Source organism: Cetorhinus maximus, chromosome 13, assembly GCF_964194155.1.
Source record: "Cetorhinus maximus chromosome 13, sCetMax3.hap1.1, whole genome shotgun sequence".
In the NCBI taxonomy this organism is placed as follows: domain Eukaryota; kingdom Metazoa; phylum Chordata; class Chondrichthyes; order Lamniformes; family Cetorhinidae; genus Cetorhinus; species Cetorhinus maximus.
The window spans coordinates 28,260,439-28,279,191 of record NC_135891.1 but is presented as its reverse complement, the minus strand read 5'-3'; the positions used below and the strand labels follow the sequence as shown (position 1 = coordinate 28,279,191).

At 39.8% G+C, this 18,753-nt stretch overlaps 1 protein-coding gene across 2 annotated transcripts in view; it reads left to right on the top strand.

The window, feature by feature from the left end:
- rgs19 (regulator of G protein signaling 19) overlaps positions 1–18,541 on the top strand; it is a 142,989-nt gene extending 124,448 nt beyond the window's left edge. For both annotated transcript variants that reach the window (XM_078555164.1, XM_078555163.1), the window contains exons 4-5: positions 10,502–10,736; positions 17,156–18,541. In XM_078555164.1, coding sequence (XP_078411290.1) covers positions 10,502–10,736; positions 17,156–17,344 — 424 coding nt within the window. In that variant the 3' untranslated portion in view covers positions 17,345–18,541. The remainder of the gene's footprint in view (positions 1–10,501; positions 10,737–17,155) is intronic.
- The last annotated feature ends 212 nt before the right edge of the window (positions 18,542–18,753 follow it).

Genomic DNA, 18,753 nt, shown 5'->3' with positions numbered 1-18,753 from the left:
AGAAGGGACTTTATATACCTTGGTGGAATATCAATGTATTTATTGCTTTTGTATCGATTCCTGTTTTAAATGCTGGGCCTGAATTTGCTGGAAACTCATGCTATAGTAATTAGGCATTAACCATTATTAGTATGTGAAAGTTGCAGCATAAGTGTGTTGTGCTGTTACTAGCTGGAACATTTGCATTGTTCTATTAAAAGGCTCAAAGCTGACAATATTTTGTTCTTGTCGCTCAACCCTTCATGGCCGTCAATGGAGATTGACAATTTGCTTAATTTATATAATTTATTTACTATTAATCAAGCCACAGTTACTCAAGACTGGAAATGGCATTGGGATTGGTCACCTGGTACTGATGTGATTTATGGCTTTCACCTGACTCTCATCCTGGGAAGTCAACAAAGGTGCCTTTAAAGCAATAGAGTCTCACCCCTGCAGACTAGAAATTATCCTCAAATTTTAAAAAAATATTCTCACTTTTGGAAGTCTAATCTTGTGCTGATTACCTATGTTGCCCAATTGAGGATCCTGGTGTAAAAGCAGGATGTTGGGGAAACACTCACCATGCCTTTATCCTTTGCCACGCTAATGCCCTGGACATATTCAGCAGTAAGAGATAAGGAGGTGAGTGAATCCTGGGATATGATTGGTGACACCATTCCACATCACTAACAATGTGGCTTCCTAGAGGAGGCAGCAGCTAGACAGCAGCTGGTGGATGAAGAATTTGGACAACACAAACTCCCCAGAGCCTCACCCCGGTCCTCCGCTCCGATTTCCACCTGCAGAATGGAGCAGGAAGGCTGCAACACTTTCTCTGTGGAATCATGTGTTGTGAACACAATAAAAGGACAGGCAAGACCAAAACAATAAACAATTGAACTTTTATTCAAGGTAACAACTAACCAACATCAGTGTAAAAGCAAATGAGAACAAGACAGCCATGAACTCTCATCAGGAAAAAGTAACAAGAAGTAGCATGTATTTTAACAAAATAAATATTTAATACATTTTCTGTGGAAGGCTTTAGTTGGAAATGCTAACAGTAGTAATAACTATTCTGCAATGAATATGCCTATATCACCATTTGCGAACTAAGCAGCAGCAGTATTGAGGTAGTCAATTGAAAAGTAATGGCTAGTTTTACAAAGAGTGCAAAATAATTCCTGGAATGCTTCAAATGTAAATTTGTTCAAATATTAAACAATTTTAAAACAGCAAGAATTTCCAAACAACTTTTTATAACAGTAAAAAAACAAGAACAATATAAAAATAATTCAAACTATTTGCAGAAAATGACAATTGAGCAGTTTGAAGCATGCCTGAAGGATGGCTGAGGGCGAGACTAAGGAGGAAGAGATGGACTCTGCATTTGAGGGGCACCCTAGTCCTTTGGGCATCTGCACCTTGCTCTCAGGAAGCAATAGAGTTGTTCATGCAACCCCCTGGCGGAGTTGTCCAGCTTCTGTCTAATCGTATCCAGCCTGCCACATGGATGCGGCATGTGGCAGTCAGTGGACCTGAGATGTCGCAGGTGCTCCTGAATCATTCTCTGCGCACTTAGCCAAGCTGTTCCAGGACAGCTATAACACAGGCATCAACCCAATAATGTGGAAAATTGCCCAGGTATGTCCTGCCCACCAAAAGCAGGACAAATCCAATCTGACCAATTTCTGTCCCATCAGTCTACTCTCGACCATCAGCAAAGTTTTTGAAGGCGTCGTTGGCAGTGTAATCAAGAGGCACTTACTTAGCAACAACCTGCTCACCGGTGCTCAATTTAGGTTCTGCCAGGGACGCTCAGCTCCTGACTTCATTACAGCCTTGTTTCAAACATGGACAAAAGAGCTTAATTCTAGGGATGAAGTGAGAGTGACTGCACTTGAGATCAAGGCGGCATTTGATCAAGTGTGGCCTCAAGGAAACATGACAAAATTTAAGTCAGCCGGAATTAGGGGAAAACGTTCCACTGGTTGGAGCTATATCTATCACAAAGGAAGATGGTTGTGATTGCTGGAGACCGATCATCTCAGCCCCAGGACATCGTTGCAGGAGTTCCTCAGGGTAGTGTCCTAGGGCCAACCATCTGCAGCTGCTTCATCAATGACCTTCTTTCCAACATAAGGTCAGAAGTGGGGATGCTTGCTCATGATTGGACAGTGTTCAGTACCATTCACAAGTCCTCAGATACAAAAGCAGTCTATGCCCACATGCATCAAGATTTGGACAACATTCAGGCTTGAGCTGATGTACCAAGTCACATTTCCACCACAACAGGCAATAATCAGCTCCAACAAGATAGAATCTAACCATCTGTCCTTAACATTCAACAGCATTACCATTACTGAATCCTCCAGCGTCGACATCCTGGGGGTATCATTGACCAGAAACTGAACTGGACCAGTCAAATAAATACTGTGGCTACAAAAGCAGCTCAGAGGCTGGGAATTCTGCGGAAAGTAACTCGCCTCCTGACTTCCCAAAGCCTGTCCACCAACTACAAGGCACAAGTCAGGTGTGTGATGGAATACTCCCCACTTGCCTGGATGAATACAGCTCTTGCAACACTTAATGAAGCTCAACGCCATCCAGGACAAAGCAGTCCACTTGAGTGGCACCCTATCCACCACCTTTAACATTCACGTCCTTCACCATGGCCGCACATTGGCAGCAGTGTAAACCATTTACAAGATGCCCTGCAGCAATTCTCCAAGGCTCCTTCAACAGCACCTTCCAAATCTGTGACCTGTACCACCTAGAAGGACAAGGGCAGCAGATGCATGGGAACACCAGTACCTGCAACTTCCCCTCCAAGTCACACACCACCCTGACTTGGAACTATATCGCTGCTCTTTTACTGTTGCTTGGACAAAATCCTGGAACTCCCTCCCTAGCAGCACCGTGGTGCACTACCACCTTCTCAAGGGCAGTTAGGGATGGGCAATAAATGCAGGTCTTGCCAGAGATGTTCACATCTTAAGAAAGCATTAAAAAAAAAATCAACACTGAATTAATGTGCACAAGTTACTTCAGTCATAAAGAAGGTTTTGATAGCTTGCTTGCGAGTTCATCAACATGGAATGGAACAAGGAAAAGCTATTCAGTATCAATGTCACTCCTTCCACAGGCCATGCACCATCCGATGTATCATGATGAACACCCTGTCCGTATCACCATAGCATAGATTCTGTAATCTGTTGTTCTCATTAAGTATCTATTGATCTCTTGTCAATTATATTGTTAAGGTTTGTTAATGTCATGTCAATTATATTGTTAAGGTTAAGAGAAACGGGTAAGATGCACATTAATTGTCTTTGAGCACATAAAAACAGAGGCTAGCTGGGGCACTGGATTGTGTGGGAGGAGAGCTGTGAGTCTGAACAGATCAATAAATTCTCTCAAAAAAGAAAAGCTCTGTGTCTTGGTTTCGGCTTCACCAATTGGCTTGGATCCTATTAACAGTATGCTTTTTAAAAGACTGATGTTAAGTAAATGTACCTACATTTATTTTAATTATTTGGTTGACTCAAAAGAGTTACATTTATTTTAAAATAACAATACACCATTAAAACAAAATTAAATCAGAAATTGCATTTGAAAGAACTTTGAAACTAGAAATTACGGTTGGCTAAATGAACAGATGATCCTATTGCAATCAGGTGGCATTCCTTTAGTTTTCTGTTTCAACACAGGAATTAGTCCTTTTTAAGAGATGAGTTCATGCCTCTGTTAATATAGTGAATAACAGAACGTCATAAAACATACTGAGTGTTATGATTTCTGGGCTTGGTCTTAATTTTACAATGCCATTAGTTAATAGCTCATCGTTACAAGCATACATATCATCACATCAATTAAGCTTATCTCATTTGTTTAAATCTGATGAGTATATGAATTCATCATCTTTCAGCTTGAATCAGACAACAGTAATGCATTTAATGAGAAACTGTAGCTTATTTTAATGCACATGTGTTATGACCGAGTAGATGGTAAAGCCAAGTTATTTTTTAAAATCCCAGAGGGAAACTTCAAACAATTGTCATAACCTATATTTCTAAGTCGAATGTTTGAGATGCAGCTCTAAATTCAGGAATCAGACCACCAATTTTCGAGGTTTTACATTAAACTAAATGAAACATTTTATTAATTTATATAGGTTAAAATATATATGCAATTCTAGATTTAGTGATGTGTAATGAGACAGATTTGATAAGGGAGCTTAAGGTGAAGGAACCCTCAGGAGAAAGTGACCATAATATGATAGAATTTACCCTGCAATTTGAGAGGAAAAAGCTGGAACCAGATGTAACGGTATTACAGTTGAATAAAGGCAACTACAGAGGCATGAGGGAGGAGCTGGTCAGAATTGACTGGGAGATGAGCCTAGCAGGAAAGACAGTGGAACAGCAATGGCAGGAGTTTCTGGGAGTAATTTGGTAGACACAGCAAAAATTCATCCCTAGGAAGAAGAAGCATACTAAAGGGAGGACGAGGTAACCATGGCTGACAAGGGAAGTCAGGGACAGCATAAAAGCTAAAGAGAAAGCATACAATGTGGCGAAGAGCACTGGGAAACCAGGGGATTGGGAAGCCTACAAAGACCAACAGAGGACATCTAAAAAAGAAATAAGGAGGGAGAAGATTAAATATGAGGGTAAACTAGCCAGTAATATAAAAAGAAGATTGCAAGAGTTTTTTTAGATATATAAAGGGTAAGAGAGAAGAAAAAGTGGACATTGGGCCGCTGGAAAATGACACTGGAGAAGTAGTAGTGGGGAACAAAGAAATGGCAGAGGAACTGAATAGGTACTTTGCGTCAGTCTTCACAGTGGAAGACATGAGTAACATCCCCAAAGTTCAAGAGAGTCGGGGGGCAGAGGTGAGTATGGTGGCCATTACCAAGGAGAAGGTACTAGGAAAACTGAAAGGTCTGAAGGTGGATAAATCACCTGGACCAGATGGATTACACCCCAGAGTTCTGAAGGAGATAGCTGAAGAGATAGTGGAGGCATTGGTGGTGATCTTTCAGGAATCACTGGAGTCAGGAAGGGTCCCAGAGGACTGGAAAATCGCTAATGTAACCCCCCTGTTTAAGAAGGGAGTGAGGCAAAAGACGGAAAATTACAGGCCGATTAGCCTGACCTCAGTCGTTGGTAAGATTTTAGAGTCCATTATTAAGGATGAGATTTCAGAATACTTGGAAGTGCATGGTAAAATCGGGCAAAGTCAGCATGGTTTCATCAAGGGGAGGTTATGCCTGACAAATCTGTTAGAATTCTTTGAGGAGGTAACGAGTAGGTTAGACAAAGGAGAGCCAATGGATGTTATCTACTTGGGCTTCCAGAAGGCCTTTGACAAGGTGCCTCACAGAAGGCTGCTCAGTAAGATAAGAGCCCATGGTGTTAGAGGCAAGGTACTAGCATGGATAGAAGATTGGCTGTCGGCAGGAGGCAGAGAGTGGGGATAAGGGGGTCCTTCTCAGGATGGCGGCCGGTGACGAGTGGAGTTCCGCAGGGGTCAGTGTTGGGACCACAACTTTTCACTTTATACATTAATGATCTAGATGAAGGAACTGAGGGCATTCTGGCTAAGTTTGCAGATGATACAAAGATAGGTGGAGGGACAGGTAGTATTGAGGAGGCAGGGAGGCTGCAGAAGGATTTGGACAGGTTAGGAGAATGGGCAAAGAAGTGGCAGATGGAATACAATGTGGGCAATTGTGAGGTCATGCACTTTGGTAGGAAGAATAGAGGCATAGACTATTTTGTAAATAGGGAGAGAATTCAGAAATCTGGAGTGCAAAGGGTCTAGGGTGTCATAGTCCAGGATTCTCTTAAGGTTAACTTGCAGGTTGAGTCAGTAGTTAGGAAAGCAAACGCAATGTTGGCATTTATTTCAAGAGGACTAGAATATAAAAGCAGGGATGTGCTGCTGAGGCTTTATAAGGCTCTGGTCAGACCACAATTAGAATATTGTGAGCAATTTTGGGCCCCGTATCTCAGGAAGGATGTTCTGGCCTTGGAGAGGGACCAGAGGAGGTTTACGAGAATGATCCCAGGAATGAAAGGCTTAACATATGAGGAACGTTTGAGGACTCTGGGTCTATACTCGATGGAGTTTAGAAGGATGAGGGGGGATCTGATTGAAACTTACAGAATACTGAAAGGCCTGGAAAGAGTGGACGTGGGGAAAATGTTTCCATTAGTAGGAGAAACTAGGACCCGAGGGCACAGCCTCAGAGTAAAGGGAAGACCTTTTAGAACAGAGATGAGGAGAAACTTCTTTAGCCAGAGAGTGGTGAATCTATGGAATCATTGCTACAGAAGGCTGTGGAGGCCAGCTCACTGAGTGTATTTAAGACCGAGATAGATAGGTTCTTGATTGGTAAGGGGATAAAAGGTTACGGGGAGGAGGAGGGAGAATGGGGTTGAGAAACCTATCAGCCATGATTGAATGGTGGAGCAGACTCAATGGGCCGAAGGGCCTAATTTCTTATTCTTTGTCTTATGGTCTTATATACACATGGCTACAAATTACCACTATCATAACTTTTAACAAATTCCCAAGCTAATCTCTATTAAGGTAACAGCAAACCATCGACTTAACCAGACACCAGGCAAAACATTTTCACCTTACAAATTCAAAAAGAGGTTCTTTTCACTTTGGTTCATGCACCAACAGTGGTAGGCTCACAGCTGCTTTGATGTTACATTGCCTCTGCTCTCACACACAAAACTGCTGTCTTGTTATACCTAGCACAGCCCATTGAATGTAAATTCTCATTGTATCACCAGCCTCTTCTAACAATAAAAGCCCTTTCATAGTACCAATTTTATTAGCAATATAAACATATTGCTTGTTCTCTGCTCGCTAGGTGCTAGAATTCACCCCACTTCTTGAATGCTCTATTCAAAAAATGCAAATGCACCCTCTCTCTCTTACATATCAAAACTAGTGCACATCAAAGCACCTAGACTAGCTGTCTTTAATCCAATTAAGACACACCCACAGATTAAACCTCTATTTTAAAAGAAAAATATTTACCAATAATATTATATACATTGATAGCTTCATGACACAAGATAAAACCTAAGCCACTGAAGAATAACAAAATATATCATATCTCCTGAAGCATCTACTCTTGCCACAATTGCTAACTACTTATTGACAAATGTGCCTGGTGTCACTGTGACAACATAGCAGATCTAGCAACCACAATGTAGGTGAGTTGTGGAAATTTATGGAGAATGCTGCTCACCACCGAATCACAAGCTCTCTCCAGCATAATTCTCATTCATTGTCCTGTTTCTTCTGATGAGATCAGTTGGCATTGAAATAGTTGATTCATCAATTCAGAACACCCCTATGCCCCCATCCATGACTCAAGTTGCTGGAACACAGTACAAGGGAGCTGACCAAAAAGACACTGATGGTAATCATGGAAGTGAGCATAGAAGGCAGTGTATACTCTTCCAGTGTTGATAAGATCTGTACTAAGAAGCTGCCAGCTTTAAAGTCAATAACATGCTATTGTGGTGGTGCGTAGAATACATATTGAACTAGAGAGAGTTCCTCATCAGCCCACAATCCCAACAGACAGGCTCGATATTGATTCTAATGGCAGAAGCTCCACTGAGATCAGCATTACAGAGACTGCTGAAATAATTGCTGAAGGTGAGTACACACAGCCTTTGGAACTCACTTCAATCACAATCCCTGTGGTTAGCATAAAGGAAAGTGGACAGCTTTTTGGAGCCTTGGCAGGTTCAGTGGTTGGAGTCATGATCCAAGAGTTTGCAGGTGCTACAAGCCTCAACTCAGCTGATAGCCATTTAACATAATCAGATTTTTCTGGCAGGAGCAGAATAATGAGTGACAAAAGATGTTGTCAATCCCAATTTCTACTCATCTCCCAATAGCTGTGAAAATCTTGAGAATGAGAATCCATAAAATGGGAGTGCACATGATTGATGTTCTGTTGTATCTTGTGACAACAAACCATTGAAATATTGGTATTATAAATTGCTGGAAAATATCCCAAGGATGATAAAACTAGCTACTGCCAGTAAAGAACAAATTCTAGGCTCAACTCTCACATAGAAGTAATTTAATTGAAACAAATATATGCTGTGCATTATAGTAGGTGGGCACAAATGGAATCATTAAAAGTGCTTTCACACTCCAGTTAAAGTGATTTCAATTTGCACAACTCTACAGTTAATAGTGTAAATACAACCTGACTCAGGGCTCAATTTGACAATATAATGAAAGAAAATGAAACTCCTTGGAGGGGGTAGTCACACTTTATTCGCCTTATAAATTTGGGCACTGACATCCAATTCACAAAATAACATGCATCCGCTTTTCAATTTATTTACCAGCTGCTAAACATAGCTGATGGCTATGAGGTACAATTCTAGCAATTCATTATTCCATAAAAGAAAGTGATCAGAGTTAAGCATCAATTCAACAGACACCCCTTTGATTAGCATACATTGCATAAGCATATAAATCACATTTTAAGACTGATACATTCTTAGGTTATTGTCCTTTTAGTTTGCTGTTCTTCACAGAAAAAGTATACCGGGCCCAGCCCGCCCACCTCATGAGAAAGTGCCCAAAGGGACAAGATTTTCATTGTGAGGGCGTTGCCAGGGGGTGGGCCGTGCAGGCTGCAGTGGAGGTGGACTGTTTAAAAAACCTGCCTTGGAACTGTGTGACTTCATCCCAGTTATAAACAGGAAGGTCCTCCAGCCCTCACTCCTCACCTCCCCTGACACACTCATGCCCAGAAATGCCCCCAAACAACCCTTATGGCTCCTCATGCCAGGCTATGCCCCTTAATCTCTATGGCCCCTCATAAGCCCCATAACAAAGTTTGGCTCCCAACAGACCTTCTGCCCCCACCCCCCCATGTCCCCCATGCTGCGGTATGTCCTCCAAGCAACACCTATGGCCCCATCGTGCCCCCCCCCGCATGCCAAGCTGTGGCACTTTCATGCCCATTTAGCCAAAAAATATTGTTTAGAAGCTATGAAACCTATAGTTACAGGAGGGTGTGTTTTTAAAAATGTTGAAAAGTCATTTATTGTAAACTTTCCACTTTCTTAAAAAAGGTCCTTTTTACTGCGGCCCAATAAAAGTGTCAATCATCCAAACCATTTAACATATCAATAGCTGAAATTGCCAGCACTTATCTTGTGTAAATAAACATTGTAAAATTGACAGCATAGATCACCAGAGCTGTCAATCAAACCACATTTTCCCTGGGGTTCAGGTGTTTCAAAAGGACAATGGATTTCTGAGCCCTCAACCAAGCCTCATTATGTATTCTTCACTGAGAGCGTAGACATCCATTAGAGTATTAAAACACCTATACACTGACCTTTACATTCTCTGCTTATGATTAGTTGGTTTGCATTAGAACTGCCCTAATATAATCCTGTGAATAACAGACACCTCAAAAATTCAAGAAATGTACAAGTAATAATTTTATTTTCTAAAATTTTTGGAAAGCATAACAGCACAATGAAAAATATGGAAGCAGGCATTTATGTGGTTACTTTGTGGAGTGGCATGACACATCCACCTGTGATGATGCCCTTCCAGGAATGTTAGAAATATTGAGAGCTTATTCTCTTAAAATGCGTTAACAATGAATATTTCATAAATGTTATTGCATGGTTGTTATATGAAGCAAGCAGATGAATTGTCATTCTAAAGAACAGCATAGTTCTTACGGATTGGACTCAAATGACCTAGATCACACTTATGCAGAAATTGTTTTGAAATTTACATCAATTTCTCCACCAATAATGCCAACAGAAACCTACGCCCAAATTTCCCACTGGGTTCATTTGCTTATAAAAAATGTAAAAGCCATGTTCCATAACACTTTGGTAACTATAGTGCAGTTCCCAGTAGGAAGCATTAAAAAGGTGCAAAGGAATTTGCTATCAATGTCCAGAAATCTTATTGACACAAATATTAGATGATTTGGGGCCATGTTGCATCTACATATTTTGGCATAGGTCTACACCAGCATGTTATTCACATAAATCCATAAAACTCATGAGTCGTTTGCATGGATGTGAAGTTATATAAATAGATTTTAGAGCACGTGAGCGGATATACCTCAAAATGGCATGAATGATCAAGGAAATTCACGCATAGCAGCATTTGGTGTAATAACAGCAAAGATCAGTTACAAGCAAATATCCTAAAAGAAAAAAAACAGAACAGTGCAATGCCATTCTTATGCAGAACCTTTCTATGAAATTCCAGGCCAACTTGTATTTTATATTATAGTATAGTGCATGAAGTCATAAATAGCAAAAACATGCTAGTTCTTAATAAACACAAACACGAGGATCTCTGCTGTTGTGAGTTAATTAGATCAGAATGTTAATAAAATCTGACACCAGTCCAATAAAGCAGTTTATAAATACAATTATTGTTCTATTTGCACTCATATTGTTTTCACTAATTATACTACACACAGTGCACAGCCAACAGCAGAAGAAGTGCGTTCTTGGGCTCAATCCTTTGATAAGCTAATGAAAACTCCTGCAGGCAGAAATACCTTCAGAGAATTCTTACGAACTGAATACAGTGAAGAAAATATGCTCTTTTGGCTAGCATGTGAAGATCTCAAAAATGAAGCAAACAAAAGTGTTATTGAGGAGAAAGCAAGAATGATATATGAAGACTTTATTTCTATACTTTCTCCTAAAGAGGTAAACTTTATATAGCTTTAAGCTCTGTTTTGAGATGTTATTAGTATAATGGTTTCAGATAAACCAGTGGTGCATCTTGGATTGAAACTCTGCAGAAACACCCAAAGTAGCAACAGTGGACTGACAGAGGATGAATAATAAATTGAATGCTGCTAATTGTCTTTATCAAATTAACCTAGAAATTACTGGCAAAAACATGCTAGTTCTTAATAAACACAAACATGTGGATCTCTGTTTCTGTTGCTGTTATTAGCAGGTGAGTGGCCAGCACATTCATATGTGATTCCACTGTCTGATGGAACCATTTAAAGGATGGAACCATTTAAAATAAATAAATTATTGTTTTTGCTAAGTAATAGACAAAGGAGTGTCATTTGAATGCACTACTGCTTTATCCATTGATATGGCATGGATCATTTCTAGGTTTATCACCTTTCTCCCTCATTAATGTTTATTTTCTTTCCACTTCATTGCCTTTTTTGCTTAATTCTTCCCAACATATTTTTCTATTTTGGCCAGTCCTAGCAGACTTGGGTTTTAGTTTTATCTTCGATGGCTGCAGGTGAAAAAATGATTAACAATGTTTGGGGCCGATGCTTCTTTCCCCTCCATCTGTGTGGCTGTTTTCGCAATGGGTGCTGGCTATTCCAACTGGGCAATAAATGGTTTCCTCTGCTGGTTTGACAACTGTTGTTGGTCAAAATACTGTTAACTCTGCAAAGCTAAGTTGACATTCTTTTGCATTTCAGTTTTTAAATAATGAAAAACTGTAGAAGGAGGACACCTATTCTGACGAATGTTTTGGTAGTAAAGCATAAGTTTTGCTTCAGCATGCACAGACAGCAGCCTCCTTCTTGCCTCTTAGGGCAGCACAGTATATGATATCATGCAGCCCTTTACGACATACTGTGTTTCTAGTTTCCTTATGATTATTTTAGTGAAATGTGGAGAATGCAAGATGTAATTAACTTCTGGTTTTAGTGCTAGCAGCAGTAGTGGGTGCAAACACTAACATTTGCCCTTGTATAAGGTGTACTTGGGGCCAAAGTTCCAGATGATTTGCCTGCCTCCTATCATAAATTTGGTGGGGAGAAGGCAGAACCCCACCTCCACCCTGCCAAAAGAGAAGCAGACCCATTTGTATCAGGTCAGAATTTCCCACTTGCCTAAATGGCAGAACCTCCCCCATACCTTTACATGGCAAATGTCACCAAGAGTGGAATCAGGAGAAGAGAGTACTATACTGGGAGTTACATACAAACATACACAAATAAGGAAAAGATTGATTGGTTCATCAAGCCTTCTCCAAGCCCATGATATTTGAAATATATAACTAGATTAACCTCCCCCCTCTTCTCTCCCCAATCTTCCATTTTCCCCTCCCACTTCAACTCTCCCCTACCTAGCTCCAATCATCATCCTGTTCCCTATCCTGGCTTGAGCTGAGCAGCAAACTTGTCTTCACTCCTGCTGTGTAAACTTGTTGGAAATTGACTACTGGATCAATAAATATTGAAAATTACCAACTTAAGAATTAAATAATTATCATCCTAAACAAGCTCAGAGTTACCAACATTAGAATCCCCCATCCTCCAGTCATCCAGCATTGCTTAGGGCATAAATGATGGAAATACATTGTATATTTCCCCCATTTTGTTTGGATTGTAATATTCTCACTCACAACTGGATCAATGTATTATAAGACCAGCTCCAGAAGTACTGAATTTTACAAAGGGCCAAGGCCAAAAACCTAAAATCTGCCCAACTTATTGTGAAACAAGACTGCCCTACTTCTTCCCTGGAATGTTGGAGCATATATATTTTTGAGCTGTTCTAATTGGGATGTAGAACAACTATTTTATCAACACATTTTCTGTCCATATCATGATATGAATTTTGTATATCACACTGGTCACTCAAGCTGTTAGCAACAAAATGGTATTTCAGTAGGGCACAATTAAGACTGGGAGAGAACATCTGATCAGTGCAGTTTATACATGAGCACTTAATACTCTCATACTCCACTCCTACATGGAATATTTTCATATTGCATTAAGCGTTTGAACCTGAATTTCAGCAATCAGAGGTTGTCCCCTTGAACTAAAAAAAAGAAAATGAGAACAAAAACAGGACTGATATCCTTCCCAACATTTTAGCTTCTTTAAGTCATTTTCTTTAAGTGCAGAAAGTTAAGATCCCCAGCAACAACAGTCATTGTCAACTGTAGCCATTACTATGACCACAGCTGTATCCACAAGGGCCAAAAATAAGTACATTTTCTTGTATCTTAACATTTCAGTTCTTAAAAGCGAACTGTGTCAAATTTTGACCTTTTCACACACCTAAGTCTGCAAAAGAACCTGTCTGTAAAGTTCCAAGTACCTTTTTTGATTTTCATGTTTGTAAAGTTCTACGTACCTCAATACCTTTTCATTTTATATTCAGCAGAACCATCTAAATATGGTTTTGATGGTCAACAAAGCCCCCAGGAAACCTGGGAAGCTAGCTTGTCTGTAATGCAGGAACAAAGTCAGTTGTTATGAATTATAATTTGTCAAGTCCCCAATCCTTTGGTCAGCATTTTAGATGCACTCCATTAGTTACAGACTAGTGCCAGAGAACTAGAGAATTGCAAATGTTATACCGTTGTTCAAACGAGGATGCAAGGATAAACCCAGCAACTACATGCCAGTTAGTTTAACCTCATTGGTGGAAAACTGTTAGAAACACTAATCTGGGACAAAATTAACAGTTACTTGGGAAAGTATGGATAAATTAAGGCCAGCGCCAATTTTTTAAGGGCAAATTGTGTTTAATCTATTTGATTGAGCTTTTGATGAAGTAACAGAGAGGGTTGATGAGGTTAATGCAGCTGTTGTGGGGTATATGGAATTCCAAAAAACATTTGATCAATTTGACATATAGTAGGCTTGCCAGCAGATTGAAACTCAAGCAATAAAAGGAATAGTGGCAGTATGAATACAAAGTTGGTTGAGTGACGGGAAACAGAGTAGTAGTGAACGGTTGTTTTTCGGACTGGACGGAGGTATTGAGTAGGGTTTTCCTGGAGTTGGTACTAGGACTGTTACTTTTCTTGATCTATATTACTGACCTTTACATGGATGTACAGGGTACAATTTCAAAACTTGCAGGTGTCAAGGTCAATTGAGAAAGTGGTTAAAAAACCATACAGGGTCCGAGGATTTATAAATAGAGGCGTAGAGTAAAAAAGCAAGGAAGTTATCATGAGTCTTTATAAAACACTGGTTCGGCTTGAACAGGAGCATTATATCCAATTCCGGACACCACTTTAAGAAGGGGATGTTAAAGCTTTAAAGATGGTGCAAATGAGATTTACGAGAATGAATCCATTCTCCACTCAACGAGGATGAAGGACTTCAGTTATGTGGATATGTTGAAGCTGGGGTTATTTTCCTTGGAGAACAGGAGGTTTAGAGATTTGATAGAGGTGTTCAGGCTTCATTGGTTCCTTCAGTCAGCTACTGGCACTTCAAAGCAGCTTTCTATTTTGAGGGGTTGGGAAATCCAGCAGCTCCCCGACACAGCACAACCTGTCTAGGGAACAATGAGGGGTAGAAACAATCCCAAAGGAGAGTGTGGAGTGTCTGGCATCAGGAGGCTCATTTCTTGTAGTACATTAATACCCCTGGCCCAAGAAAGTGTGTTAAAAATATCTTTTTTGTAATATAAAACATTTTGGTTAAGTTGCCCCAAACCTAGTGCTGTTATGACCACAGCCAGTGTTAATTGCTGCGCAAACCAAATCCCAGAGGGAAACTTGGCTTACGGGTCATACCTTTTTTTTTGTATTCTGAAAACGAGAAGACAATGTACTGATCTCGGCAGAGCGGTCCAGTAACACTTCTGGGATTTTAAAAAAGTAAAAGTTTTATTAACAAAAATAAAGATTACACAAGATTACAGTGACACAATTAAGGTTAGTCTTACAAAACATTCCCAAAGACATTCCCTACTTGGTCAAACCCACAAGTAAACGCCCTTATAGATGTTAACTATAAAAGAAATCCAGTAATATTACACAAGGCAAACTGCTGTAGCTTCAATAAAGGCACACCACACGACCTCTACCCTCATCCACTCTGCGGTGGAATCCACTTCAGAATAAAATTTCTTGAACAGCCCAAGACTTTTCTGGCTTGACTGGATGGTTGAATCACACTGCACCTCCTCCCAACCCAGAGCTAACAACTCCCAGCTCAGCTTCAGCTAGCTCTAGCTAACTTCTTCATAGTGACTCTAAAATACCGTTTTTCCCTTTCATCTCTGGTTCCATTTTTCTCACACTTCTTTGAAACTCAGTTCTTTCAACTATAAAATCTTTCTTGTCTTTGCTTTTGGGTCAATAAAATAATATCCCCACTACTTTTCACCTATGGAACTCCTGCAAGATGGTTTTCTGTCACCTCTGACTCCTTTTTGATATTCAAACAAACTTATCTAAAAATGCAAACATTAGATCTAATCTATTTACTTGTACCTCAAACTTAACATCTCTATCCTTTTCATGTATTGAACCTCCCCCCCGCCCCCCCAGACAACCTGACTCCTATCAATCTCTTGCCGAACTTAATTAAATCACACAAAAATAGACACCCAGCCTTCTTCACAGAATAACAATCTTCCCCAAAATATTCAAAAAAATAACATCTATTCTCATAAGTACAAATGGGCAGAGCATGCATTCATGGGATCCTGATTTACATGGGCTAATGAGGCTTTCTCCTGGTTTCGACATGTATAAAAGCAGCCTATTTCAGTATCCTCACCAAATAACAGCAATCTGAGCATTGAGGGGAAAATCCCATAGGCAGGTGCCCTGACAGGAAGAGCAGGGTCGGGACCTGGATATGGTCCTGACTCGAGCTGATAAGAAGATTCAGCCTCATGTGTTTAAAAAAGTCCCTTTCATCAAATGCAAAAACCTGTATTTCCTGAGTTGTGTTAACGCTGGTGTTAAGGCTGAGGTCTAGGCTAAGAATAGTAACAACACTCTTACAATGTAGTAGCGATTTTCAGGCAACAAACAGCACAGGATTAATTTGCACAAAATTTTTAAAGTGCACCATTGTTCTCTGGTAACAGAAAATCATTACTTCAGTTAACTGATCTAAATCAATAACTTGCATCAGATAAAAGTTATATTGCAACAAATATATAGGGCAGAATTTTGCCCTTGATGGGTGGGCAGGCCCCACCAGCTCGGTGGCAGGCAGGCAGCCGATCACCGTTGTCGAAATGGGCCTCGCCTCCATTTAGAGTGGGCAGGCCATTTAAGGCCCACCCAGCGGGCCACCCGATGGGAAGCACTATGCATTTCCTGTGTGTGGGGGAGGGATTCCCCAACTGTCAAAGTGTGCTCTTTCGCGCATGTGTGCGAAAGAGCGCATAGCTCCCTGAGACTAAGCGCTGTCTCAGGGAGAGTGCTGTATTATAAACTTAAAAAATAGAAAAATAAAAAAATTATTAACATGTCCTCTTCATGTGACAATATCACACGAGATGGGACATGTTAATAAATATCACAAAGTTTATTAAAGTTTTTTAAAACAGACATGAAACCTCATCCCGCCAGTGGATGAGGTTTCATGTTTTTTCTGAAGCCCGCTGGGGCTCCTGGTCTGCCCGCCAGCCTTAAGGTTGAATGGGCAGGGCCTTTAATTGGCTTAATTATCCTGTCAATGGCCTCAATTGGCCATTGACAGGTTGGTGGGCGGACAGCTGATTTCGCCATCCGCCCGCCTTCCTGAATATTTAAATGGGGCGGGATGACATTGGGTGTTCTCCCCGATGTCATCCCCTGTCACTTTCGCGTTGGCGAGCGAGCCCCGCCCCCAACTCGCTGACAGAAAAATTCTGGCCTATAGAGTATTTCAAATAAGAACCACCGCCAGCTATGAAAGACGGCCACTAATAATGTGGTACCTGCAGGAGAAATCAACAGGACAATCAAAAATTACCTGCTAATTTATTATATTCTGGAATACTGGTAACTGAGGTGATGAAGGCACCATTCCATTACAGAATTTATAATAGAGCTATCCACTCCCAATGTCTAGGCCTTTGCAGTTGATGGAAATATAGGATAGTGGCTATATTACTCTACTAGAAATCCAACACGGCTAGTAGTGGAAGAAGCTGCACAGAAGACTGATCTTATTTATAAGTCAGTCTCCTCCAGCAGACTTGCAGAAGCGATTAGAAGAAAGTGTTTCACAGTGGATGAATTTGGGTATAAAGGTGAAAATGTCATTAAACTTGCAGTAAATGTATATAATAAAAGTACTGTATTGAGAAAAGTTAATGTTGTTTGTAAGAAATTAAATAGACTTTGTGTACATCATTTTAATTTATACAGATATACTTTCTTTTATATCCAGGTTAGCCTTGATTCACGGGTCCGTGATGTCATCAATAAAAAAATGGCGGAGCCATCAACTCAAACGTTTGACGATGCACAGCTTCAGATCTATACCTTAATGCACAGAGACTCCTATCCAAGGTTCCTGAACTCTTCTATATACAAGTCATTGTTTCAGAGGGCATCCAGCACATCTTCAGAATCCTAGATATTTAACTATACGTTACAGAGAAAAAAAATATCAATTTTTGTATACAGGCATCAAATTGTCTACTGAAGGTACAGGGTCATCACCAAGAGAAAAAAAATTGAACTCAGGTTTATTTTACTACTGATTTCCTGTTGCCTAATAAAATGCAAGAAGCACTAAAGGACTGGATATTAACAGCTTCAGATTAACCTGTGCAAAACTCTAGTGATGGCTTAAGTAATAATATTGATTTTAGTCTGTATGTTTTTGCAAGCGTTAGTAAATAAACCTAGTGCAGGGGTTCGGTTTTGCATAGCCTTTACATACATCAGGTACCAACGACATGAAAATAAGAGCTGAAAACACACTGCTTCATTCCAGTAATTTCAGGACAGATTTTTTTGAGTTCATTTACATTGAAAATAAACTGTTTCTGGTGAAAGGGATATTACTTTATCTTTATATTAGAACTTAACTATTCACGTTGTTTCAAAGAAGGTACAAAAGTGAATGTTTCAAAATGTAATGAGTGCAGTCCTGCATTTTAAAAAACACCAACATTGCTGCTACGGTTCCACCAGTTGTCACAAAATCATTCTGTCCCAAATTCGTACGGTCAAGAGCACTGTAATGATGTTATTTTCCATCTCGTTTTGTGTCTTTAAAACATACAAATTAAAATTCTGAATTCAATGGTGATGGCACAATAACAACAAAACTCCAATAGTTCTAAGCCAATATGATAAATTATCCGAATATTGTAGAAAATGCTTTCATGAGATGACAGCCAGGTAAGTGTGAATTCTTGTTGAAAGGGAACTAAGATGCCTATGTGAGTTATATTGCCAATCTGACTCTAGAACAAAAGCATAAGACAAATTAAATTCCATCCCTTACTTTTTCTTAAAGATTGATAGCTTAATATGCTGCACATCCTAATTGGACTGCATTAGTAACTTGTACGAGGAAACTACCGATAGCTGTCTATTACAGCTAACGGTGGAATATATTTGTGGAATTTTCTTCTTAGCACAGGTAACCAATAAATAAAGGGCTTTAAATATATCGAGGCTTACCGACAAGATGAAAAATAACTCAACAAATATATGGAAACAAAAAATGTCCTCACTATAATTTTTGAAATTCATTGACAATGTTTTACAAGCACAGTTAAGAGAATTTGTTAAAATTTAAATAAATAATATTGCTAATCTGCTGAAGCTTCTTGTCTTTTACTTAAATTTGCAAATATCTTAATGGGAAACATTTTTAAAAAAAAAACATCCTAGTTTCTTGACATAAATCAGTCTCAAAGCAGTACTACGCCCATTGTCTCAACTCGCATGTTATTGTTAAAAAAAGGTTAAAACATGAGAGTGCTTTTGAACTCACGACGCATGGTAGAGATGGGGTTGAATCAAAGTTGA